Source organism: Macrotis lagotis, chromosome 4 (genome assembly GCF_037893015.1).
Source record: "Macrotis lagotis isolate mMagLag1 chromosome 4, bilby.v1.9.chrom.fasta, whole genome shotgun sequence".
Classification (NCBI taxonomy): domain Eukaryota; kingdom Metazoa; phylum Chordata; class Mammalia; order Peramelemorphia; family Peramelidae; genus Macrotis; species Macrotis lagotis.
Genome location: NC_133661.1, coordinates 1,105,910 through 1,122,753, shown reverse-complemented (window position 1 = coordinate 1,122,753; position 16,844 = coordinate 1,105,910). Strand labels below are relative to the sequence as shown.

General features: G+C 53.9%; 1 protein-coding gene across 1 annotated transcript in view; it reads left to right on the top strand.

Annotated features, from left to right (window-relative positions):
- Positions 1–2,204: 2,204 nt before the first annotated feature.
- The window catches only part of ADGRA1 (adhesion G protein-coupled receptor A1), a 260,938-nt gene continuing 246,298 nt past the window's right edge, over positions 2,205–16,844 (top strand). Inside the window, 1 exon segment of the mRNA XM_074232112.1 lies at positions 2,205–2,446. Within this exon segment, the coding sequence (XP_074088213.1) occupies positions 2,205–2,446 (242 nt within the window).

Here is a 16,844-nt window from a genome sequence, read left to right as displayed (position 1 = left end):
AATATTTAGAGATTAACCCAAAATGCGGACACACACACACACACACACACACACAACACACGTATGGATTAAATTACAAAGTGCTCCTTAAAAAATAAATAATCACAAATAACTGGAGGAATATTCAGTGATGTTGACTAGGCCTTACCACCAGAATAAAATTGGCAACATTATCCAAATTAATAGATATTTTAAATACTATAACAGGGAAGCTAAGTTGTATAGGTGATAGAGGATGAGGCTTGGAGTGAGAAAGACTCATCTTCTTGAATCTGAATCCAGCTTCAGACCCTTATTAGCTGCATGACCCTTCCCTTCACCCTGTTTGCCTCAGTTTCCTCATCTTTAAAAATGGGCTGGAAAGAAAGGAAGGAAAATGAAAAGAAGGAAATGACAAACCACTCTAGTGTCTCTGCCAAGAAAACCCCCAATTGGGTTCATGGAAAGTTGAACAACAATAAATTATAACCAGCTCTAAGCACACTGCCTGGCCTAGAAGGAACATGTAATAAAATGCTTGCTGACTAAGACTAGAGTTAGAAGACAGATTCTTTTTGTTTGCTTCAGATTTATTCGGTTGTTTAAGATTTTTAATCTTTTTTGGAATTTTGAATTTTCTCCCTCCCTTCTTCCCCACACCTCCCCTAGCCCTTGGGAAGGCAAGCACTATGCTGTCAATGTCACGTGTGAAATCATGGAGAACATCCATGTTAGCCATGCTGGAAAAAAGTGATAAAAGTCTACCCCATTCACCAGGTCTATCCTTAAGGAGACAAGGGCTAGGCCATTACAAAAAACAGACATCCAAGAATGGAGAAAACTGAAACACTTCTACAATGGCACAATTACTTCACTTCGAGACTGAACCTGTCCAGTGAAGGCAGCAGGTCCCCCCTTTCACCCTCTCAGTCCTAACCCTCTAGAGGCCAGTGGAGTCACCCCCCACCCCCACCCCTTTGCCTTTCCCTGGGCTTGTCCTGGGTTGACAGACAGCGGGGTCCGGGCTGTAGTGACTCAGTCAACAGTTATCAGGACTCAACTGGCTTTTGTGAATATGTTCCTGCCCTCAGGTTGCTTACATTCTACGGAGGGAAACCCTTGTGAATAGAAGTGAACACAGAATCTCTGCAAGGGAGGACCTAAGGTGGGGGAATGGTGATGGGGTGGGGGTAGGGAGATGCTGCTAGAGTTGAGCCTTGAAGGAGATCGGAAATCAGGGGGATTCCAGGCCTGGGGAGACAGAACTCGTGGGTTGTGGGAGAAGGGAGTGGCCAGGGAAGAGAACCATAGGTGTGAGCTGGCCTGGGGTAAGCCATGCTAGGAGCTCTGGTCATTTCATGGAGATGGTGGGCCTTGAAGGTCAGTCCTGGCTTCCAGTCTAAGCTTCAGGCACTAGCTCTGGGACTCTGGCCAAATCACAACAACTTGGGAGTAGCAACGACACAAAGAAGAAGACGAGGCTAATGAGCTGCCCAGGCCCTTAGAGTGAGGCTCAAGTTGGCTCCTTGGGTCTCCAGGGAGAGAATTCCATGGGGTCAGGCCCGGGCCCCTGGCCGTGCCTTGTGACCTGAACCGCACCACCAATAAACCTCCCCTTCCCCTGCCTAGATCTGCACCTCGGCCTCCCACGGTGCCTCCCATGTGCCCAGCAGGCCCGCCCCATCCCTGAGCGGTACCCCGCCCCTCCTGCGGGGCCCTGGCATAGCCCTGGGACTGGCACCAGGGTGGAGGCAGAGGTTCAGGACTCCAGATCTGCCCCCGGCTTCGCTTGGGGTCTTCTCCCCCCGGGGGGACAAGGCCTGGCTCCTACGGGTCGCGGACACGTGGGGAGCCGCGGCACTCCCATTATTCTGTGCCCTCTCCTGTGGGCGAGGGTGTCCCCGGGCTTCACACAGGCCCGGGCGCTTCGCCCTCACTAAGTAACCGGGGTGACTTGTGTGGGCAGGGCCGTGGCGGCCGGGCACAGGGAGCCTCCGCAGGGGGAGGGCCCGGCCCGGGGGCGGCCGCGGCGGGGAGCCAGGGGCGGGGGGTGGCGCTGCCCGCCCCGCCCCCGGGCCGAGGGGGAGGGGCGGGGCGGAGCCCGGGCGGCCCGCCGGGGAGGCAGGCCGCCGGACGGACGGACGCACGGACGGACGGCCGGCCGGCGCGGGCCATGAGGCGGCCCCGGGCCCCCGCAGCCGCAGCCCGCAGCCGCCCCGACGCCCATGGCCCCCGGCGCCGCCCCGCTGCTGCCCTGGGTGCTGGCCCTGGCCCTGGGCCTGCCGGGGCCCCGCGCCGCCGGCCGCCGCTGCCCGGAGCTGGCCCTGGACGGCTGCCTGTGCGCCGCCGAGCGCGCGGGGCCCCAGGGCCCGGGGCGGCCCCCGCCGCGCCTCCGGGTGGCCTGCGCCGGGGGGGACCTGCTGGCCGCGCCCCCGCCCGAGCTGCTGCCCAGCCGCACCGTCAGCCTGTGAGTAGCCCCCGGGGGCCGGGGGGAGGGGGACTCACGCGCCCTCCCGGGGGGCCCCGGCTGCCCCCACGGGCCCCCACCCCCGGGCGCGCTGCCCGGCTTCCCCGGCCCCGACCCAGCGGGGGGCTCCCCGGAGAGCACAGTCTGGCTCTCCCCCGGCCCCGCTGGGGACCCCTGCGGGGGGCTGGGGCCCTGGACCACCCCCGACGCAAGCGGCCGCGGCCCCGTGGCTGACGGGGCCCCCTCCCCCCTCCCCGCGGCACCCCCGGTCGCGCTCACCGCTTTGGGGGCAAGTCCGACTCAGGAGCAACAGGTCCTTGGCCGAACTTGCTGGAGAGGGAGGTAGTAGAGAGTGACTGGCCAGAGCTGGAGGCCGGCCCTCCCGGCCCCCCAGCCCCCAGTCCTTCCCTTCCTTGGCTTCCCTAAGTGCCCCGCTGCCCAGGGCTCTCCCAGTTCCCCTAGGCATCCCCAAGCCTCCACCCCACTGCCCCCCCCCACCCCCAGCCTTCCAGGCTTCCCTAGACATGTCCCCACCCCCCTGGTTCTCCCAGCTCCAATGCATCAGCTTCCCAGGCTTCCCTAATTTCCCCCTCCCAACTCCCTTAGGTCTTTCCATCCCTCTAGGCTCTTCCAACACCCCTAGGCATCCCCAGACCTCTCCAGTCCCCTGCCCTTCTAGGCCTCCCAACCCCCCTCCCAATTTCCTAGGTGTTCCTAGTCCGCCTCCTGCCCCCATCTGGCCCAGCCCAGGTCCTTCCAGCATCCCCCCTGCCCCTTAGGCTCTGGAAAGCTCTCCCAGAAACTGAATACTTGAATTCTACCTCTAGAGTCCATCTTATTGTGGGGGGGGGGGTCAGTGTTTGTTTTGGCAAGGTTGGCATCAGCAGGATCTGCCCTGGTCAGTCTGGTTCTGGGCCTTGCTTTTCCTGAGGCCTTCATGGATGAGGGTGAGCATATCAGGCTGGGCTGACACCCCCAGTCCCTTCTCCCCCCCCCCCAGACCCACCCCCCTCAGCTTTCCTGCAGGCTTCTCACCCAGAGGCCGAAAACAACCGGAAAAGAGATTTTGTTTAAACCTGAGTGGAGCCCGGGGGGGGGGGGGGGGGAGGGAGGATGGCCACTGGCACCTGGCAGCTTGGCTGGGAAGCAGACTGGGTCCTGAGCCTTGTGTGATGGGGTCTTGTCAGAGGACCCAGCCAGGGAGGGGGCCAATGAAGGCAGACCCCAGGGCTGCAGAGCGAGGAGGGGGTGGTCACGGTCACAGTCATGGTCACAGCCTGGAAAGGACTCCCAGGTTTCCATTGCTTAGTGGGCCTGGCCTGCTCAGCCTCACTCTGTTGACAGTTCATGCTGTGAACGTCTTCAGGGCTCCCTGAGCTTTGCCTCGGCTCATCACTCTCTGGAAGACGCCTGGGAAAGAGAGAAGCAGGGAGCACATCTGGAGAACCTCAGCCTGTCACTGGCCAGATGTGGCCTCTGAGCTGCGGCCTCTGCTTTCAGAGCTGTTGGCGCTAATGGGCCGCCAATTATTCTCTGGGGAGACTGCTGGGGGAAGGAGGGCTGCCTCCAGGCTGGAGAAGGGGGTGACTCTGTGTGTGTGTGTGTGTGTGTGCCCTGCCCTCCCTCTCCTTCCTCCATAAGTTTGGAGGCAGATCTGCACGGATAAGCCTCCTTGGGAGTCTGGCCTGCTAGTCTCCCCTTCCCCTTCCCCTTCCCCTTCCCCCTCCAAAAAGAAATTTTACCTTGTTCATAACTTCCCAACTTCTAAGTTTCCCCAAAGAGCATGAAAAGGGGCCTGAATCATGGGCTCCAGTTTCCCTTTCATCCCAACACCCCCCTTTCTCCCCCCCCATCCTGTCCTGTTCTTTTCCCAGACTTCTCTTTCACTGTGTCATATTTAAGTAGCAATTGTGATGAGAGAAGTTTGGCCCCATGGGATTGAGCAGTCACTGAGGGGGCTGAACTGGGGGGGAGGGAGTGGAAGCCCTAGAGCTGGGGGCTGGCAGCAGGTCTAAGGTGGTGATCGGTCACTGCCCCCATCCTGGTCCCTAAGCAAACCCATGGTAAGGCAAGATGCCATCTGATGCCAGTGGTCTGAGCTGCTTGCCTCTGGTTTTCAGATCCGCAGTCGGTCCCTGGCCCCCACTGAGCCCAGGCCATTTGCCATTTGTGAGGAAGCTTAGAAGAGAGGAAAAGCAACAAACATTGATTAAGCGCCTACTATATACCAATCACTGTCAGATTCCTGGGGAGATCAAGAGACACAAACAATGCTCCTGCCCACCAGGAGCTGGCGGTCTACTTCTGGAGGGGGTGGCAGAAGGAACAGAAGAACACAGGGTGATCATATGGAGGGAGGGAAGGACTGGGAGGAGGCTTCTTGTAGAAGGGGAGATCCAAGGAGAGGGGAAGCTTTGAAGTAAGAGAAATTCAGGCTGGCAAAGCCACTCCTTGAAGTCTCTGCCCGGTGAAGCCTCTGCCCTCTGAGGTCGTTGCCCAGCAAAGTCCTTGTCTGAGAGTTGGCCTGGCCTTAGGCAATGGAGGAAGCTGAGGTCAAACTGCCAGCCAGGCTTTCTGAAGGTCTTGGAAGCCCCCCACGCAGGCTGAGGTCCTTTGGGGTTCTTCCTCCCCAAATCCAGAAGTAGGTGCCTCAAGACACACAGACATATAGATGCAATCAGGAATCCCAGAGGTGGCATAGGAAGCTGAAATGTTGAGACCCTGGATGTGGAGGGGAGTGGGCCCGCCTGGCCCTCTTTCTGTCTGTTTGTGCTAAACAGTCTTCATGTTGAAGAAGGAGCAGAGTCTGGAGTCAGGGAGCTGGATGATCACCATGACCAGCCGTTGCCCACAGTGCTCTGAGCTTCTCCCCAGTTAACTTGCTTCCTGGGAAGGTGCTGATGGCCCAGTGGCGCTCCATCTGTTGGGGATCCATCTAGGGGTCTCCTGTTGGAGAAGGGAGAAATAAGGAAAGGGAGAACAAGAAGGGGCCTCGAGCCAGGTGACCCAGCTTCCTGAACCAACTCCCAGAGCTCTCTGTCTCCTGAGTAAGCAGCCAGACCCCAGCTCCTAGCTGGCAAACAGTTCTGTTCTGGGGCATGGATTGGCCTTGGATAGCTAAGCTCTGCTGACTGGTGGGGAATGGCATCAGAATCAGTTTAGTAAATGACCCCCATAGACAGAGGACCCCCAGTTGTGGTTTATTTCCTGTCCAGGCTTTGGCCCCGTACCCCAGGGAATCCCTCAGCTGTCTCATCAACCACTGAGGAAACAGGACTGGTTGGACTGAGGGCAACCTCATGAAGAGCCAGGCCAGTGGAGTCACGGAGCAAGACTTAGAACGGAGGGTCAGACAACTGGGCTGTCCATCTGAAAAGGGCAGACTTTGAACAAGGCCTGGCTGGAGCAGCCCCAGGAGAGGGGGCCTGAGGAGGAGTGTGGTCAGGTCCTGATCTGTCCAGTGGGAGCTGCTGACCAAGCAGCTGCAGAGTTCACAGGCCAGGCCAAAAGGAATGAGGGGGTGAGGCTGAGGTCAGTAGGAGGCCAGGGCCCTTGGATGGGATGGTTTCCAGGGGGCCAGGTTGTCTGACCAACACTGTGGTTGCAGCTGCAAATCCCCCCACCCAGACCTCCCTCTCCCCTCCCCACTCCCAGGCTAGAGCCATATTGGGTTCAAGGGTTTAGTTCTGCTGGGGCTTGAGCTTGGAGGCTGCAGGGAGTAGAACACAAGGCCTGCTTTGCCCCGCTTGGGTCCTGGTTGTCTGTCTGATGTACTGGGGCTTGTTAATGAGGCAATGCTCTGGGCCCTGGGCTTGAGGGGTGCAGGAAGGCATTATCAGGGCTCACTGTCCTCTGGCAGGCTCATGTGTGGCCTTCAGCCCAGGCCACATGGATCCCCTTAGGACTTTCATGGATTCAGCCCAAGCATGGATGAGAGAGGAGAAAAGGGAGGAGTAGTGCTAAACCTAGCTCCCTGGACTACTTAGTGCCAATCACCCTGGACCGTGAGGGCTCTCCTGGAAGAGATGAAACCTTTCTTATTTAGAGAGATACTGGAATTGAAGGCACCCCTCATGGATACCCCATGAGGGTCTTCTGGAATGAGGCCCAGGTGACTCCCATCTATCCCACTAAAGGGATCCTGTGGATGCTTGCCAGCGTGAGCTGACTCACTCTAACTCAGCTGCCGCAGACAATGACTCTTGATCAACCAAACCTCCCCTCCCCCACCTCCACCCAGGGCTGTTCTGTGTGAAAACATATTCTGCAGCTTCGGGTACCCAAAGACTGCCCAGGGCACTTTGGGGGGTTCCTCTCGCCTTCACTTGGTGCTCCCCCCTTCCCATTCATCTTGCTTCTGAGGTATCATGTCTCTGTTCTAGAGCTTTGTCCAGACTGAGCTCCAGGCACTTTTCCTTAGCCTTCCCTCCTGTTCTGACCTCACTTGCTCTCTGTCGACTTCAGACTTCAAAGTCCTTCCATATCACCTTGTCAGGATACACATGGGCCCTCTGGTCCTCCAGTCCTGGCAGCTTTCTCTGATCTGCCCATTCCAATTATCAATCACCCAGGAGCAAATGATGAAACTGGACATTCACAGCCTTCAGTCAGCTGCTCCTCATGGATATTCAATGCTCTTCATCATTTGACTTCTAGAAGTCCATAGCTCCTACCCAAAAAGACTCCCAGCAAGCCACCCCCCCAGCCCCACTTCTGACCCAACATAACTTTCACAAAGGAATGGACCCCTCCTCACAGGCCTCAGGCTACCTTTCCATGGCCCCCAGTCATCCTACACAAGGCAAATCTCCAGGTCAATGGCAGCCTTTGGACTATGGAACCCTGCTCTCCTAAAACAGTCTTCTCCAGGCTACCTGGATCCAGTTCTCCCAACCAGGAATGTTCTCCAAAAGATCAGTTTCCTTCCTCAAACGTGGTTCCCAGGACTGACCACAGCTGTGCAGATGTGATCTGGGCTGGGTAGAACAGAGAGCCAGTGTCCTCTTTGACCCTGACAAGTGTGACTCTCTTAAGGCAGACCAATGGCTAAGTATCCCACTTACTTTGACTCATATCTGACTTTCCCTTGAGCCCCCAAGTCTGTCAGATGCACTGATGCCCTGCCAGGCCTCCCTTGTTGTCTTCTTGTTCAAATTATTTTTCAGTCTTCTCTTTGTGATCCCATTTGGGGTTTTCTTGGCAAAAATACTGGAGTGATTTTACATTTCCTAGTTCATTTTATAGATGAGGAAACTGAGGCAAAGAGGATCAAGTGACTTGCCTAGGGTCACACAGCTAGTAAGTGTCTGAGGCCGCATTTGAACTCAAGTTCTCCTGACTCCAGGTCCTGTGCTCTAGCCACAGCATCACTAAATCCCTCCTCCCCCCACCTTCTTACACTTAGGTAATCTATTTTTGGAGCCCAAGTATAAGACTCTAATATTGTGTTTTAGCCTCCCTGATTCAGGTCAGTGTTGTACCTATCCAGGCCTCATTCAATCCTACCTACTGCTGTCCAGTGGCTGCCACATGGACCTTTGGCTGGTGGCTGATATCTGGAGGACCCCATCCAGAGGTCTGCCAAGTGTCCTAATGCTTCTGGCATATCCCTTGGGAGAGAAGTTCAAATTCTGAGCCCTACAAAGCCCTCCCTGGGGAGAACTGGGGTGCAGTTTGGTGAGGGAAGCCAGGGGGCTCTCAGTGATCACTGCCTCCCTTTCTAAGGACTCACGAGCCATTCCTGTTTTCTGGAATTGCACAGGCATCTAACCTCAGTGACTCCCAGTTTGTCGGTTCATCCTCTTCTTGGACAGTGTTGTAGAGCCTCTTTGCTCTGCACCATCCTTTTCTCAGGGGTCCCTGGAGTGCCTTGGCCATCCAACCACTCTCCGGGTCAGCCTGGCCCTGGGCCGGGGTTGGCTGGGTCCTTGACTTTCCCTTCCCCCTTTCAGGCTAGGTGTGCTTTACCCCCAAGGAGGTCAATAACAAAAAGACAGATCCCTTAGACGGACGCCAAAGCAGTCACAGCACTACTTTGTGTGGTGATGAAGATCTAACCCTTGTTGGTCAACTAAGGTGGAACCCAAGAGCGTAAGGGAATATTACTGTGCTATAAGAAGTGACAAGCATGATGACTGGCTGGCTGCGGGAATGAAGTATTTATTGAATGATGTTAGATACCAAACCCTTGAGAATACAACTCAAAAGTCAGAGGGGCCTGGCTCTCCAGGGGTTCCCATTCTAATGGGGGAAAGGTCTCAGGGGCAAGGCCAATGAAAGGTTCTGATCTCCTTCTGGGGCAGCCACAAAGCAGATGGCCAGGACTCTTCTGTCAGATTATTTCTTTGATAAAATGGCATCAACTTCTGATGCTGAACCATTGAACAGGGGGTAGGGATTTGGGTGACAAACGGTCTTCCACAGGTCCAGGCTGCATCTTTGCAGGGGGGCTCCCCAGGATCATGATGCTGGGCTAGAATCCTGGCTCCTACAGGTTCTCGAGTCCAGCCTCCCTGTCTGCTGTCCATCAGGACTGAGGGGAGATGGTGGTCAAGGTGGTACTGTAGGAAGTTTGACTTGCCCGGCAGCTGCCACCTCCCTGCTGTCCCCAGGGGAGCTTGTGGGGAGCATTTGGTTGGCAGTTGTCCTGGGGTCAGGGCTGGCTGACCCCCTCTCCACAGGATGGTGGCTAAGAGAGCTAGGCTGGAAGCAGGATCAGTGTTCTGGGAGGTGCATCCCCTACCTTCGTGGCAGCCTTTGGACTATCGAACCCTGCTCTCCTAAAACGATCTTCTCCAGGCTACCCGGATCCAGTTCTCCCTATTGCTGTAAAAAGGCATGAGAACTGCCCTTCCTTCTTGGCGCACGTCGGGGGTGGCCGATGTTTGATTGATGCTTTCCTTACTTTGCCAAGTTTTCTTTCCCCACTCCCAGCAGAGTGGGGGTAAGTGGGATATTGGGGAAACTGTAGGGTATTAGAAGAAATCAGTATTTTTTTAAAAAATATAATCAGTTTTACCTTCCCCCTTCCACCAGAACTGAAAGTTACTGGATGATAGTTTAGAGATTGTTCACCTGTCCTTTCTGAAAAAGCAAAACAGATTGAGAATAGAGAGGCAATAGGGAGCTGAGAGAATTTATTGAGTAGGGGGTGGCACAGCAGACCCTCACTTTGGAAGGGGCTGAGTGGAGATTGGACACGGGTGGGGAGAGACCGGGGCCGGCAGACTCTCAGTTACGGATCTGCATGGGGGATGTTCTGGCAGAGGAGACAGTCTGGAAGAGGAGGTCATGGTGAGGGTGTCCAGAAGAGGGTGGGGGGCAATGTCCCAGGCTTCAGCAAGGTCAAGTTGAAGGAGGCCTGACAAAAGGCCACTCAGGTACCTTTGGAGGCAGCAGCCTGAGTGAAGAGGCCAGAAGCCAGGCTGCAGATGGTTTGGAAGTGAATGAGAAGGAGGAAGAGCCTCTCAAGAAGTTTGGCTGAGAAGGGGGGAAAGGATAGACAACTGTAAACAGGAAGAGAAAATAGGGACCTAATGAGGGAATTTTTCATTTTGTATGGGGGTGGGGGCAGTGTTTACAGGCAGCTGAGAAGGAGGAAGAAATTGGGAGAGACTGTTAGAAAATTCCAGAGAGTTGGGCCTCAGAGAGGCAATCTGTGGCATTAAACAGGAGGGGGCAGGATTGAAGGTGAAAGTAGGACTGTCTTGGCAAGAAGGGTCACCTCTGCACCTGAGATTGGAGGAAAGGAGAGGATTGGGAGAAGGGGAGAGGAGGGCACCTTGGCAGGTTTGAAAAGGGAAGGGAGGTCGGGAAGGTTCTGCCCACTCTTCAAGGTCAGTTCCTCATTTCTTGAACCCATTGCTTTGCCCACGGCAGGCCTAGTGACCAAATGCTACAATGGCTAAAGCCCAGACACAGGGGCCTGAAAGAGGTTGAAGCAGTAGGAGATAAAAGAAGGGAATAAGATACATCCAGTCCAAGGCATCATGGTGTTTCTTCCCTTCAGCGACTGCTTCTTAAGGCAGAAGGTGGGTTATGGAGGAGGCCCCAAAAGCAGGGTGGGGGCTGGGTGGGAGGGAGGAGGAGAGGGGCAGCCACCCCCCCAAGCCCCCCAGCCAGGAACTGGCTTCCTGACCCAAGTCTGGGTGGCTCAGACCAGACCCTGGCTCTCCTCTCTCCCAGTCTCCACAGTCTGGTCTCTGCACCTCCACTCAGAAGCACACCTGTTCCCGTTGCCCATGCCCCACTCCAGTTGGCTCAGCTTGCTAGGAAGCTGGCACCTTCTCCCTTTCCAGTCTTCCTTCTCCCCAACCCTCTAAGCAGCACTTGTTCTCCCCCAGATGGCTGAGCCTGTGCTTTCATCTCCCTCCAATCACACCCCTCTCTCCTAGCTCTCAGAGTTTGATTCTTTCTTTTTCTCTGACACTGTCAGAATCAGATAAGTCAGGGGACTTGCTCAAGGTCATACAGGTCTCAACTGGCAGTCCACACTCCCCTCTGCACTTTTTCCCCCTTCAGGAAGCTCCCAGCATCAGGCATGGGACATGTCCTTACATCTGGATTTTGGTTCCATTAGAGCCTGGGAGAGGCTGAGTTAAATAAGGAACAGATGGTGAGGGGTGCAGTGAATAGGGCTGGAACCCACAAAGACTGGCCTCTGACAAGGGTTCAAGTTCAGAATAATAATACAAGAAGCAGGTTGACTGGGGATGGAGGGGATGAGAGCAAGGGAAGCCCCTGAGGGAGGAATGAAAGGACTTTTTCCAAGCACAGGCCCAGGCTGAGGGTCAAGCAGGGCTACTTCACACTGCTGATTTTAGTGGGTCCAGGCTGAGACCGGTGAGGTGGGTCACCATTGAGGGACCTGCACTGACCCTTGCAGAGCTTGTCACCCATCACAGAGATGACAAAGACCACATGCTTGTCACCAGGACTCCAGCCACTGGGGCCAGGCCAGCAACCAGGCTCCCCGCCCAGGAGATGTCCTTGAGCATTTAGCCCCTGTTAGGTCTGGGGCTAGATCTGTGTCTGCTGCAGAGGTGTGACTGTCCAGGGTTGATGGGCTTCTGCCAAGTCCCCAGCCAGGCCTTTCATAGAGGCCAGGCTGCCTCTGGCCACTGCTGTCCTGCTCAGAGCCCAGCTGGCTGACCACCCCCTTGCTGCTCCGAGGCGAGATGAGATAAAACTGCTCTAGTTTGGGTTTGAGCCTGGGATGGAAGGACAAGATGCAGCCCTTGGCCTGCCTGGAAAAGCTGAGTAGTTTATTTAAAAACAACTTTCTGGGGGCCCTGCCTGTACCCCAGATACAGTGAGAAGGGCTTGAGTGAAGCCTCAAGTCTGTGCTGAAGTTCTCAGAGTCCAAGCTATCCCTCTCTCCTTTGCCATCTCAACCTGAGCATCCTGAAGCCCCCAGAATCTGCAGCCTCTGGATTCAGGGCTGCGTGCACATATGTGTGTGTGTGTGTGTGTGTGTGTGTGTGTGTGTGCAGTGCATGGCACCCACGTACTTCTCTGGGACACCCTTTGCCCAGGTTCCTGGCCAAATCATTGCTATTGACCCTTGGACCTCAAACACAGCCTGTCATGACATCCCTAGGTCCTAGGTCATGACATCCCTAGGGGTTTGGGGGGGGGTGGCTGCCCCTCTCCCCCTCCCCCCCACCTCTCCCGCCCAGCCCTCACCCTGTTTTGGGGGCCTCCTCTATAACCCCCCCTTCTGCCTTAAAGAGCAGTCACTGAAGGGAAGAATCACTATCATGCCTTGAACTGGATGTATCTTATTCCCTTCTTTTACCTCCTGCTGCTTTAACCTCTTTCAGGCCTAGACCAGAACTGGCCTCTCACCTGGGGGGTGGCTGGAGCCAGAGACAGGAGAGTCGGGATACAGAGTTTAATTGAGTTCAACATGGGGGGAGCTGCCTCCCAAGGAGGAGGGTTAGCACAGTTGAGGCTGGGGTACCTTTTAGATATGAAAAGTCTGGTCCCACAATATAATCATTCTTAGGTCTCAAGACAGTTCTCATGGTTGACCTTTCTCTTTTTAGATTATTTTTTTTCCAATTCTGTGCAAAGCTACTTTTCAACATTCATCTTTTTGGAAACTTTTGAGTTCCACATTTTTCTTCCTTGCTCCCTTCCCCCCCTTCCATTTTCTCCCCACCCCATGACAGTAATTTGATATAGGTTGTATATGGATGAACATATTTAACACGTTTCTATATTAGTCACATTGTGAAAGAAGAATTAGAACCAAGGGGGGAAAAACCTTGGGGTTGGCATTTCAATGTAGGCCTTCTTGTGTCCTGTGGAAACATTCATTGTCTCAAGTTTTGGGGTCATGATTTCTCTGTAGGGTTCAGTACCAGAGTTCTGTGATGGGAACAGGATTGTGAACACGGGATAGATGGCCTTGAAAGCTCCCCTAGGGGAGCTAGATTCCTCAGGGGACCATGTACTTTGGCAGAGGGGGAAGACATCCAGAACACAAACTCTTCTTGCTGAGCCTTAGCTCTGGGAAACAGGACATCTCCAAAATAGGGTATAGAGCCCTCTACTCTTGGTTGGGTGTCCTGTTCCTAAAATGGCTGGAACCCCAATGGCAATAATGTTTGGGCACCCTACTCTCCTTTGACCATCCCTGCTGGCAGTGTGTGGGGTAGAGGCTTATGGTTCATCAATCCTGCCCAGTTTATCTTCTAATGCTTCCAAGGGTGAAGGAGCTGACCCAGACCCTCAAGACAGAGAGGGGGAAAGAGGGAAGGAGCAAGGGAAGGATCAAGGGGAACAGCAGCTGCAATGTCCTCCCTCCATCCCTTTCTTAAGAGAGCTCCAGTGGGAGGATGTTGTCCCCTAAAACGCCAAGTCCTTTGGCACCAAGTGGAGGAATTCCAGGCTCTAGTTAAGCCATCAATTCATTGCTGCACCTTGATAGAACTCGGACCCTGGCCTGGCTAGAATTTTTAATGACTCTGGGCCCAGCCAAGGTCTCAGAGCCAAATCTACATAACCACCTCATTGAGGAGTCTGGAGGTACGTGCCAGACCTCTCACAACCCCTGATTTTGAGTCATCTCCTGCCCCTCCTGTTCTCTCTCCACCTTGTGAGAAGAGGAACTGATTGTTCTGAGTCAGAGAAGTCCTCGGGAGGCCACCTTGAACCATCTCCAGGTCCCTTGGTTGGTCTGGGACACCTAGAGGGCCTGTGGGTTGAGTCTAGGGGTCCTTCCTAGCCCCACTTTCTCATTGTCACACCTCATGTTTTAGTGCAAAATTTTATGAAACAAATGTTGGTGACTGCATTCTACACCTGAAGAAACTGAGGCTGAAAAGGGTCAAGTCACTTGACCCTGGAGATGTCCCATGCTTTGCTAAACCTGTGCAAAGAAAAAATAAAAGCAACCCAAAACTCTCCCCTCGAGGATTACATTCAGAAGCCACAAGATAAATACAGAGCATGTAATGATAATAATAATTAATAACGTTAACTAGAATTTATAGGTTTGCACCTGGGAGGGAGGTGCTATTAAGGGTCCTCATTTACCCATGAGGAAAAGTGTCTGAGACTGAATTTGAACTCAAGTCTTCCTGACTTGAGTTCAGAGATAAAGACACAACCTTGAAGGTAGGGAGAAAGTTTCCTAGAGGCAAGTAAGGGACACTGGGATTCTGGGCATTCAAAGTGGAGAGGGAGCACTTCCCCCTCTCCCTCACTGGAGTAGCAGGACAAGGCTCTGAGAGGGAAGGGAGGTGGAGTCTGTGTCTAGACCTGTGATCACCTGTGGGGAGGAGAGGACTTTAATGGCCAAACACCAGATTCATGAATTGGGGAAGGGAAGGGATTTGGATATTTGGCAGCTGAATGGGGGAAAGATTGGAGTGGGCAGAAAGTCTCCAGTGGACAGCCTTGAGGTCAGAGACCAATTTGGAGGTGATGGACACAGACTTAGAAGAAGGTTATGAGAGTATAAGCAGAGTGTGAACTCTGGGGGAGGAGAGAAAAGGTGGAAAGTGAGAGAGATTGTGGAGCAGGAAATGCAAAGGGGAGTGGATTGGTTGGAGGGGGGAGCAGGGATGACCCGCATGATCTGGTGGTACCCTGGAAAGGAAGAAGGCAGGGTTTAGAGGGAAGGTTCAGTTTAGGGGGACACCCACCAAGAGGCAGGTGATGTGATGGGCTTACCTGGGGGGTTCAGGGGTCCAGCCTAGCCAGGGGAGAGCACCTCTGAATGCTGTCCCATCAGGTTACAGTGTGGAAGGAGTTATGGAAAGACATGGATTCCCTGGGACTTAGAGTGGACAGCAGATGGGGGTGGGATGGGGGGAGCCCTTGGGGTATGGGATCCTATTCCAGGATCTTCTGAGGACAGTGCTGGACTTGGCATCAAGTCCCGAGGTGGAGGCACACCAAGTCTCCCTGTGGGAAGATGGACTTGATATGACTGGACAAGCTGCCAAAGCCCCCCCCCCCATATGTTTAGTTTCTCAGCGATAAAACATTCCAAAAGCGAATTTTCCCCAATTCACAGGATGTTGCCAAGTCCTTCTGGGGAGCTGGTGTCTCCCTGGAGAAGCAGATCGCCTCAGAGGAAGGACAGGCCTTGGAGGTTTGTTTTGCTTTTCATTGTTGTTTTTCTTAGATTTTCCCAAAGCAATCATCCCTCATTGGCATTGACCCAGTATTGCAAGCCACAAGATGAGTCTGGGAGAAGAGGAGGGTCAGGACAATGTGGTCAGTGATAGCTGGAGACTAGACATAAGTCTTGAAGTCTGGCCCCTAAAAACCCCAGAGGGTCAGAGCATTTCGCATCAAGGGCTGCTAAGATGCATTTCCCACAAACTGCAGATTATGAAGCCCAGTGAGGGCAGAAACCCCTGTTAGATCTGTGCCCAGAAGTGTCCAGGGCAGGGTGCTCCTCCACTCCGCACACATCAGACAATAACTAAATGGGCCTTGGATTGGAAGAGGGTGAGGGCAGACTAGGAGTGGAGCGTCTGCCTCTGGACACTCGAAGCTGGGTTTTCAGTCTGGAGGGTCAGTCAGGGCAAAGTGCTGTGTTCAGAACTGCTGCCTGTCCAGGGTAGAACAGAAGGAAGTGTCCTCTCCTCACCCCCAACACCCCAGTGACAAGAATTCCTAAATCCTGTAGCAGAACAGACTGCCCCTTGGATCCCTGCACCCCGCCTCTCCCCCACAGCATAATGAGACACCACTGAGGGCCACATTTGACAGGTCATGTTTTCCAGGCCAATTAAAATGAGTGTACACACATGTCTCCCAGATCTGATTGCTTACTGTCTCAGGGAGGGGGGAGGGAAGAGAGGAAGTGAGGAAAGGGAAGGGAATAGAATTTGACACTCAAAACTTTAAATAAAAATATTAAAAAATTGAAGAAAAAAAGAAAAGAATAAGAGGACAGATGACTCAACCCTCCAAAGCCAAGTAGGCTCTGAAGTGGAGACGAGGCTGGAGGCTTCTTTGGTGCCAGGATGGCAGCTGCCCTCAAGGTCTTTCAGGGAGACCTGAGCTCCTGCCTGTCTCTCTGGGCTGCCTGGGAATCACTCACCCCAGTTCTGACTTCTGGGGCTTTACAAAATGAATCTGAGCCTTCTTCCTAGGGAAAGGGTCACTTTGATGCTTTTCTTCTTCAGACCAAACATCTGCAGTTCTTTCAGTCTTTTCTCCTAAGATGATTTTGAGGCTTGCAGAGTCTGAGTGCAATGGGACTTTAGCAGTATCACATCCAAAATGACCATGCCCCTCCCAGAGCTCCCATGCTAAGCTCTCTTCTGAGTTCCCAGGTCTGGTGGAGATCCCCAAAATGGCCATCTCCCAAGCAGAACATATTCTCTTTCCTCCAAATCTCCCTTCGGGGCATCCCCTCATTTCAACAGGTCAGACAGGTGAGTCAGAGCAGATCTCCCTAGCCTGTGGCCAACCTGACACATGGAAGCTGCCTTGTGGCTACCTCATGTTACTAGTAAGGACATTTCACTGGTTGTTATCCCTCATTCTCAAAGATGTCAAGTTAACAGTGTGTCTGACTGTGGCTGATCAGGCCAGGACAAGCTTGGAGTACTCCTCCACAGGTCCACCTGGGGTCAATTCTCTAAGTTTTGCATCTTGAATTTCTCTTGAGCTACGTCAGCTCTGTTTTGCTCCGAGAGCACAGTGTCTTCTCTGATGAGGGCATGCCATGCTGGGCAGTACAGTGCCAGTGCTTCCCATGCCATGCCATCAGTTCCATGGTTCTTCAGAGATAGCTTGAAAGCATTCTTGCTTCACTTTTTTCTGACCCTCTTGTGAGTACTTGCCCTATGTGAGCTCTCCATAAAATAGTACATTTGGCATTCAGCCAATGTGGCCAGCTCACTATAGTTGCACTCTCATTGTCCCTATA